Source organism: Poeciliopsis prolifica, unplaced genomic scaffold (assembly GCF_027474105.1).
Source record: "Poeciliopsis prolifica strain line A6 unplaced genomic scaffold, Auburn_PproV2 SCAFFOLD049, whole genome shotgun sequence".
NCBI classification, from domain to species: Eukaryota; Metazoa; Chordata; class Actinopteri; order Cyprinodontiformes; family Poeciliidae; genus Poeciliopsis; species Poeciliopsis prolifica.
The window spans coordinates 362,501-372,500 of NW_026562424.1; the positions used below are offsets into that span (position 1 = coordinate 362,501).

Sequence of the window (10,000 nt, forward strand, 5' to 3'; positions counted from 1 at the left end):
CGCCTGACTTCTTCTACTTCTCTGACTTTGAGAGACACAACGCAGAGATCGCCGCCTTTCACCTGGACAAGTAGGTCAAATCTGAAAAGTGTGGCATGCCTCACATCCAGTGGCGGAGCCAGAGAGGTCTGTTGGGGGTGGCACTTGCCACCCCCAACAGACCCCTGGCCACCCCTAGTGCCACCCCACTGGAAATGGTCATTTTAAAATATAATACTTATGAGATCGGCAAAGATTTGCCAGGAAAACTGTAATTTCCGACTGTCCCTGAAGGCAGCCCGATGCCCGACGCTGTTCATTGGTCAAACTGACATGTTGGTTCCTGCTTGATCCAAAACACATCAACGGCTTTAGAGTTACACCGTCAGGAGTTTTGCAGGTATTTCCAACATTTTACGCTCAGCAGTAACCGCTGTTACCTTCCTAATGAGAGGCGGCTCTTGTCATACATTTCTAAAAAGAAAACAAATGGTTGTGTACCGCTGCATAGTGCCTCGTTTATTATATTAGCCATGCTAGTGCTGATAGATCGTGTTTTAGACAGATTCTTTTAACATGTTTTAGTGACATGCTGCCCTCTAATGTTTTATATCTCCCAGCTCTTGCTTGAAATGTGTGGTAAGAATATGAGAAAAACCATTAAGTTTTATAATGACTGAAATGTAAGTAGGCTATGTCATATTAAAGCTTTGAATTATGACCTCACTAGTTATATTAATTAATTTTGAATGAAAGAAAACAAATATTTTTTCCTTTGGTTCATCATTTGTATATGGACCCTCTGATAAAGCCTTGCTCACCCTTTGGCCCCCCTTGGAAAAAAGTCGAGCTCCGCCACTGCTCACATCATCAGTGTCTTCATCCTCTACTGCCAGCAGGAGGCGCCATAACGAACACAGAAATTCTCTGAGGGTCTCTGAAAGACGCCAGAGTAGAGCAGTGGTGCCCAAAGTGGGTCCTGGAGGTTTCAGTTCTGTCCCCGGTACCAACAACCGTTCAGCCGGTCCAGGTTCTCCTTCGGCCTCTAACGAGCCGTCATTAGAGCCAGGTGGGTTAAACCAGGGAGAGACTAAAACATGCCGGATGCCGACCCAACGGACCCACTGTGGGCTCCACTGGACTGGAATCATAGACATGAATACATGGAGCGGGTCGGCCCGTTGCTGCGATACGTTACAGCGTCCGCCATATTGTAAGTGGCCTATATGCCAGTAAACTAATACAACAGCAGCTCAGCTCTGATCCGACTGACTCTCCTCTAGAATCGCCTGGTTTTTCAACAACGTCCCTGCAGCAGCGGTTTCTCATCAGCTCTCATGAGAACAGTATGGAAACATGAGCTAAACGAACAATCACTGGTTACTTCGGCCCAGTTTGGCTGCGGAGGAAATACCCCGGGCGAGAGGCGGGGTCACCTGGACAGGTCACCTGGACAGGTCACCAGTCTGTTGGAGGGCAACACAGAGACAAACAACCATGCACACTCACACCAATTTGGGAATGCCAGTTAACCTGACAGTCATGTTTTTGGACTGTGGGAGGAAGCCGGAGAACCCGGAGAGAACCCAGCATGCACAGGGAGAACATGCAGACTCCGTGCAGAAAGACCCCGGACTGGGAAGGGTTAGGGTTAGTGAACTTAATGAACTGAATGAACTAATTGGACCAAGTGAACTAAATTTACTTAATTGACTATGTTATGGCAACAGATCCAATATCTGTGTCATTCCTTAGACACGGAGAGTAAAGGACGCGTGAAACTATGAATTTTAACAAAAAATATTTATCTATAAAAATTATACAAATACAAAAATGACAGCTACCGTTTACAATTTCCTTTTCTAACAATACACAGTTTACACGGTCAAAAACTGTATTGCACCGTGTCTAAATAATCCGTCAAGTGAACAAACTGTCAATAGAATTGTTCCCAACAGGAAGTAAGCCTTTCAAAATAAAACTAAACTTCACAATAAAAATTGTCTGAACAAATAATCTTATCTAAGTATGATCAAATAAAACAATCAAACCATCAAACAAATTAGTTAAATATTTTCTATTTATGGCTCTAACAGACTAATTGAACTAATTGAACTAATTGAACTAAATGAACTAAATGAACTTTTCCATGTTGGTCTGATCCAATCAGAGCAGAGCTTCCCATCAGAACCAGCCCATTAAGTTCATGCTGGATTCTGTGTTGACACCCGTCCTCGTGTCCGTCCCTCAGTGTCTCCTGTCTCTCTGTGTCCAACAGGATCCTTGACTTCCGCCGAGTCCCTCCAGTCGCTGGCCGGCTGCTCAACATGACCAAAGAGATCCGAGACGTAACCCGAGACAAGAAGCTGTGGAGAACCTTCTTCATCTCCCCAGGTGAAACCAGTTCATTTCCCCAGTGGAACCAGTCCGGTCTCCGGCCTACCTGTGCTCCTCCAGCCACTAGGTGGCGCCTGCAGCTGCTAACCCTCCTGTCCGTGTTGCCCAGCCAACAACGTGTGTTTCTACGGCGAGTGCTCCTATTACTGCTCCACTGAGCACGCTCTGTGTGGGAAACCCGACCAGATCGAAGGATCGCTGGCCGCCTTCCTGCCAGACCTCGCCCTGGCCAAGCGCAAGACCTGGAGGAACCCCTGGAGGCGCTCCTACCACAAGCGCAAGAAGGCAGAGTAAGAGGCGCAGAGGTTTGGACTAGGCCGCTGGTCAGAGGAGGGCAAAGCTGTGGAAAACAGTCAGTTTGATCTGCAAAGACGACAGAAAGAAATATAAGTTAAAATAAGTTTTAGATAAAAACATAAAGATTATTCAACCATATTTAATAACCATAAATGTAGTGCTGCAACTAATCATTATTTTAGTAATCAAATAATCTATTGATTATTATATCTACTAATCAGATAGAAAATCAGCACGTTCTGCAGATTTGTCTTTTTATACAATATTATAAATACACTGAAATGATTCAAATAATTCAATTCTTTTTAAATAAGAAAACAATTTTATTGTCAATAACTTTCCAGGTTTGATCATCTGCAGATAAAAATCCTTTGAACATCAACATGAGAGTCAATACAGAGTATGGATTAATGTAGATTATCAGGTTAATCTGATTCAAACGGCGATTAGTGGAATATTTTTCCAGGATGTGAGCAGAAGGAGGATTTGATTTGTTTCTCCATTCTGTTCAGTTTCGGCTTCATTTCTGCTCCAGTTGATGATTAACAGAACAATCAATACCTGATGGATGTGATTATTGGTTCCGGTGTTTCCTGATGCAGGTGGGAAGTGGACCCGGATTACTGCGAGGAGGTGAAGCAGACGCCGCCGTACGACAGCGGCTCGCGGCTGCTGGACGTCATGGACATGACGGTCTTTGACTTCCTGATGGGTCGGTCTCTTCTGCAGCGTTACCTAGGCAACCGTCGCTCGCCGCATTCACGTCTTCATCCTCCGTCTCGTTTGTGTGCAGGAAACATGGACCGGCACCACTACGAGACGTTTGAGAAGTTCGGAAACGAGACGTTCATCATCCACCTGGACAACGGCAGAGGGTAAAAATTCAAGCAATCTCTGGTTATTGATCATAAACAATAACCAGTTTATCATCAAGCTGCTGCTGTTTGTCCGCCAGCTTTGGGAAACACTCTCATGATGAGATGTCCATCCTGGTTCCTCTGCTGCAGTGCTGCAGGTCCGATCCACATTCAGTGACATTGAAGCTACAGATGCTCCCATCAAGATGGTGCCTGTCGTCCAAAGCCCTCACCTGTGCTTTGACCTTTGATCTGCAGGGTCAGGAAGTCCACCCACCTGCGTCTGCAGCTGCTGGCGAAGGAGGAGTACAAGCTGTCGGTTCTGATGGCCGAGTCCATGACGCAGGACCGGCTCGACCCGATTCTCATCCAGCCTCACCTGGACGCCATGGACCGCCGCCTGCGCCTGGTCAGTGATGTGTTAGCATCGCTAGCTCCTTTAGCACTGCTAGCTCTCTGAGTGTCATTAGCAGCATTAGACCCGTTAGCAGTTGTTATGGCAACACATCCAATATCTGTGTCATTCCTTAGACACGGAGAGTAAAGGACGCGTGAAACTATGAATTTTAACGAAAAATATTTATCTATAAAAATTATATAAATACAAAAATTAGAGCTACCGTTTACAATTTCCTTTTCTAACAATACACAGTTTACACGGTCAAAAACTGTATTGCACCGTGTCTAAATAATCCGTTAAGAGCCAAACTGTTAATAGAATTGTTCCCAACAGGAAGTAAGCCTTTCAAAATAAAACTAAACTTCACAATAAAAATTGTATGAACAAATAATCTTATCTAAGTGTAATAAAATAAAAAAGAAACCATCAAACAAATTACTTACATATTTTCTATTTATGGCTCTAACAGCAGTGTTGGCTCCATTAGCACCGTTAGCATCTTTAAGTCCATTAGGGCCTCAGCACTGTTAGGAGTATGAGAACCTGTACTGGGTTAGCACCATTAGCGCCATCAACACTATTAGCAGAGTTAGCTTTGTTAGCACCTCGAGGAGCTGCTAGCCAACCTGCAGCTGTTCAGAACCAAACGGGTCAGACTTCACTCAACGTTAGCTGCGGCACCACAGGTTCTGAATGAGCCGGGTCGCCCTGCATCAGTCCATCTGTGTAACTGTTCATTAAAATGGTTCTGGTTCTGGTCCAGAACAAAAGCACCACATCAGAAACCAGGAAGAGATGAGGGCAGAGAGCTAAACTGGTGCTAAAACACCGAGCTCAGCAGACAAAGACTTCACTGCAGTTAGCTGCCTCTGGAGCGTTAGCAGCAGCTAATGCTAATTATGATAATGTCATCAGCATAAAGATACATATTAGCAATTATGAACAGGAGGGGGCCCAATGTGGAGCCCTGTGGCTCCCCCTGGTGGCCACTACGCAGACTGCATCTGATCTGAGCTCAGCAGCGGCACCATCAGAACCAGCTGATACCGCTCCTCTGTGTCCAGGTGCTGAAGGCGCTGTCCGACTGCATCGACAAGGAGGGCTACGGCTACGTGGTGGAGGACGACCTGCAGGGGGCGCCGGGGGCCCGCAGCGGCCCCAGGACGAGGTAGCCAGGGGACTGGGTCCGACCCGCTCCCAGGAGAACCGACTGGACCGCTATCTGAAGCCCAAACTGAGCCAGAACCACCGGGTTTCACCTGAACTCCTTAAAATCAACATGTAGCTTAGAACCAACCGGGTCAGATACGGGTCGTAGGTTAGAACCGAGTCAAACCCAGATCATGGGCTCTGGTTACAGGGTCTGCTTCGATTCAGAGAATTCTGAGGGAATCAAGCTTCCAAACTCACTTCCTTAGTGCCAGCTGCAGACCTTTACCACAGAAGAAGAGCTGGAGCTGCAGACCTTTACCACAGAAGAAGAGCTGGAGCTGCAGACCTTTACCACAGAAGAAGAGCTGGAGCTGCAGACCTTTACCACAGAAGAAGAGCTGGAGCTGCAGACCTTTACCACAGAAGAAGAGCTGGAGCTGCAGACTTTTACCACAGAAGAAGAGCTGGATCAAAATGAGGTTATTTTGTAAACTGTTTTTTTAATCTGATTTCTGCTGATTCTGCCGTGTCAGCGTCTTGTCGGAGGGTTCTGGTGGGAGTGCTGGTTTACTCCGGGATCATTTTCTCTCTAAGTTTTTACTTGACAGCGTATTTATTAAAGTTTATATTTATTGTTTGCTCAACAACAACAAAAATCAGAGGAAGTGAAATGTTTTTCATTAGAACAGTGTACTTCTCTGTGTGCCCACCAGGGGGCAGCAGCAGCATGTGCAGCAATCCAAGCTGTTGGTCCCTCATGGTTCTCTCTCCTCTCTAACACTGAGTCTGTTTCCAGCAGCTGTTCAGGCCTCTTTCTGTGCAGCAGCTGAGATTTAAACCAAATGTGACACTAAATCCTCTGGTTGTTTTGGTTTGAATGTGTCTGATGAGGGAGACGCTTCTCCGTCCTGAGCAGCAGCTGATCTGTTGTCTCTACTCGCCTCTGGCTGGACGTTCATATATTCAGTAGGAAACTCTAGTGCCTGTGCAATGATAGAAATACTTGAATGTGTGGTTTTGCTAGCTGCGGGTTCTTTGTGTGTCTGGTTCTGCGGCCGCTCGGCGTCGGCCTCAGTAGGGTGTGTGGGTGAATTCATGCAGAACCTGGTTCTACAGTGAAAAAGCTTCTTTTGGTTTTCTTTCACTCTTTGTTTTATTTCTTTTTAGTTGTTTGCATCATGGTATCAGTGCAATAAAAGGAAATCATCAAAATCTTCTGCAGTTTGTGGTTTTGATTGAACTGGATCAGCTGCTGCAGGAGCAAATATATATATATATATATATATATATATATATATATATATATATATATATATATATATATATATATATATATATATATATATATATATATATATATATATATAGCTGACTGGATAGCTCAATACATAAGGCATCAGTATATCACCCGAGAGGGCGGGGTTCGAATCCAGTCTGGGTCCTTAGGCAAGACCCTTCAAGCTACTGCCTACCTCATACCATGAGAGATACTAAGTTGCGTAACATGCCGGCTCAGACGTCGCCCGGCCAAACAAGGTCTGCGTCAGGTGTTGGGGAACCAGAGCACCTTGATGACAAATGGGCTACTGGAACAAGACGGAAATGGGCGAGAGATGAAAATGTGGATCTGTTGGAATGCTACTACTCAAGTAACCCTAGTGAGAGAGGTTACATGCAAAGACTGGGGAAGGAATGGTTACTTCGACATCCCCAGTCAACACTAAGTGCTAAACAACTAGTAGCTCAGTGTTCCAACATCCGCAAACGGCAACTGCTATCACAACTTGAGATTGACGAGATACAACACAAATGCTACGGCAAAAGGGAGGAACCCGGATGTCAGAACTGTGGGGACTTAACTACAAGTCCCCACCCAGTGAGGGGATACACGGCCCCAATGAGCGAAACAGAGCTGAACGAGACAGCTGCTGACCTGAGAGAGAGAATCATGACCCGAATGACAACCAGGCCTCCCCGGTGCCAATTACAACGGCTGAGTGAAGTACCATCAGAAAGTCTGATGGTCTGAGAACGATCCCTACCAACACCATAACAGAAACCAATGAGCTGATCTACAACTCAGCATCAGTGATTCTTGAAATGCTTGGCTATAAGAGCAACCATGAGACCCAATACCCACCATGGAAAAGACGGTTAGAGGCTAAAATCAAGGTAAGAAAGTACAGGCAGATGCCCATACCTGAAGCACTCGAAACTGCCAAACAGAGGCTCCAAGCGTTGGCCAGCCGCCTAAAGAGATACACAAGGGAGAATGAATCCAGAAGGATTAACCGGCTCTTCTCCACTCAACCAGCTAAGGTGTACTCTCAATGGCAGGGTAATAACAACAGAGCAGACCCACCAAGGCTGGAGACTGAACAATACTGGAAAGGCATATGGGAGGCGTCCCACAACAGGAAGCATTAGCTGCTCAGCTGTGGTCCTCTCTACGAGAGGACCACAGCAACCTCCCTGAACAAGCCCCGGTAACCATCACTGAGACAGATGTTCAAGAAAGACTTTCAGGCATGAAAAACTGGACAGCACCAGGGCCTGACATGATCCATGCCTACTGGCTAAAGAAACTCACTGCTCTCCATGAGCGACTGGCAGCCCAACTACCAACCAATAACCTGCCTCTCCACAACCTGGAAGCTCATGTCAGGCATCATAGCGGCCAAGATAAGCAAACACATGGATACACACATGAGCACGGCACAGAAGGGTATCGGTGTAAATACCAGAGGAGCCAAACACCAACTCCTCGTAGACCGCACAGTTGCCCGAGACTGCAAAACCCGACACACCAACCTGTGCATGGCTTGGATCGATTACAAGAAAGCCTATGACTCAATGCCGCATACTTGGATCATTGAATGCTTAGAGATGTATAACATCAACAGGACTCTGAGAGCCTTCATTGCAAACTCGATGAGGCTGTGGAAAACCACCCTTGAAGCCAACTGCAAACCACTTGCACAAGTGTCCATCAAATGTGGATATATCAAGGAGATGCTCTGTCCCCGCTACTGTTCTGCATAGGCCTGAACCCCCTCAGCCAAATTATCAACAAGACTGGATACGGATACCGACTCAAAAATGGGGCCAACATCAGTCACCTCCTCTACATGGATGACATCAAGCTGTACGCCAAGAGTGAGCAAGACATCGACTCACTGATCCACACCACCAGGATCTACAGCACTGACATTGGGATGTCATTCGGACTAGAGAAATGTGGTCGGCTGGTCACAAAGAGGGGGAAGGTGATCCACACAGAAGGGGTCTCACTCCCACAAGGAACAATAGCAGACATAGAGGACAGTTACAAGTACCTAGGTATACCACAAGCAAATGGCAACCTCGATGAGGCCACAAGGAAAGGAGCCACAGCTAAATACCTCCAACGAATAAGGCAAGTCCTGAGAAGCCAGCTCAATGGCAAGAACAAAGTCCGTGCGATAAACAGCTATGCCCTGCCAGTAATCAGATACCCTGCTGGAATAATCAGCTGGCCAAAGGAGGAGATAAAAGCCACAGATATTAAGACTAGAAAGCTACTAACCATGCATGGAGGGTTCCATCCCAAATCCAGCACCCTGAGACTGTACACGAGCCGCAAGGACGGAGGCAGAGGACTAGTGAGTGTGAGAACCACTGTCCAGGACGAAACAACTAAGATCCATAAATACATCAGGGACAAAGCCTCAACAGACAATGTGCTCAGTGAATGTCTCAGACAACAGGGAACGGAGGTCGAGGTGCCAGAGATACCATCATGGGAGGACAAGCCCCTACATGGGATGTACCACCAGCAAATAACCCAAGTGGCTGATATCAGTAAATCCTACCAATGGCTGGAAAAAGCTGGACTCAAGGACAGCACAGAGGCCCTCATCCTGGCCGCCCAGGAACAGGCCCTAAACACCAGAGCAATAGAGGCCCAGATCTACCACACCAGACAAGACCCAAGGTGTAGGTTGTGCAAGGAGGCCCCTGAGACAGTCCAGCACATCACAGCAGGGTGCAAGATACTGGCAGGGAAAGCGTACATGGAGCGACATAACCAAGTGGCAGGCATTGTGTACAGAAACATCTGTGCAGAATATGGACTGGAAACCCCGAGATCAAAGTGGGAAACACCCCCAAAGGTGGTGGAGAACGCCAGAGCTAAGATCCTGTGGACTTCCAGATCCAGACAGACAGAATGGTAATGGCGAACCAACCAGACATTGTCGTAGTGGATAAACAACAGAGGAAAGCCGTTGTGGTAGATGTAGCAATACCAAGTGATTGCAACATCAGGAAAAAGGAGCACGAGAAACTAGAGAAATACCAGGGCCTCAGGGAGGAACTGGAGAGGGCCTGGAAGGTGAAGACCACAGTGGTGCCTGTGGTCATCGGGGCCCTCGGGGCAGTAACCCCCAAACTGGAGCAGTGGCTACAACAGATCCCAGGAACAACATCAGACATCTCAGTCCAGAAATGTGCAGTCCTTGGCACAGCCAAGATACTGCAGGACCCTCAAGCTCCCAGGCCTCTGGTAGAGGACCCGAGCTTAGAGGATAAGAACCACCCACGGTGGGTGAGAAGGGAATTTGGAATTTTTTAATATATATATGGGATATTTATGTGGGATATTCATTTATTTGTAAACTGTATAAATATTTTCTGAAGTTTACTTTATGGGTCAGATTTAGAGGAAATGTAAACTTTAACAGCTCCAGCCTGTTTTTGATGTAATTCAACAACTTAAAGCTTAAAGTGCAGCACATTCATTTTTCATTATTATAACTAATAATTATAACTGTACAGGGAATAAATGATCAGCTGCAATGTGTGCGATTGAACTGAAGGATTTATTTTTGTAAAGTGACATTTGCTGTGAATTGGCTCCAGAAATAACCTGAATTTAAAC

General features: G+C 46.3%; 1 protein-coding gene across 1 annotated transcript in view; it reads left to right on the forward strand.

The window, feature by feature from the left end:
- The window catches only part of fam20cb (FAM20C golgi associated secretory pathway kinase b), a 31,574-nt gene extending 25,280 nt beyond the window's left edge, over positions 1-6,294 (forward strand). The window contains exons 4-11 of the mRNA XM_055057847.1: positions 1-70; positions 2,258-2,373; positions 2,486-2,666; positions 3,276-3,385; positions 3,467-3,548; positions 3,629-3,688; positions 3,789-3,939; positions 4,995-6,294. The exon at positions 1-70 is cut by the window's left edge and continues 23 nt beyond it. Of these exons, the coding sequence (XP_054913822.1) occupies positions 1-70; positions 2,258-2,373; positions 2,486-2,666; positions 3,276-3,385; positions 3,467-3,548; positions 3,629-3,688; positions 3,789-3,939; positions 4,995-5,102 (878 nt within the window). The 3' untranslated portion in view covers positions 5,103-6,294. The remainder of the gene's footprint in view (positions 71-2,257; positions 2,374-2,485; positions 2,667-3,275; positions 3,386-3,466; positions 3,549-3,628; positions 3,689-3,788; positions 3,940-4,994) is intronic.
- Positions 6,295-10,000: the final 3,706 nt, after the last annotated feature.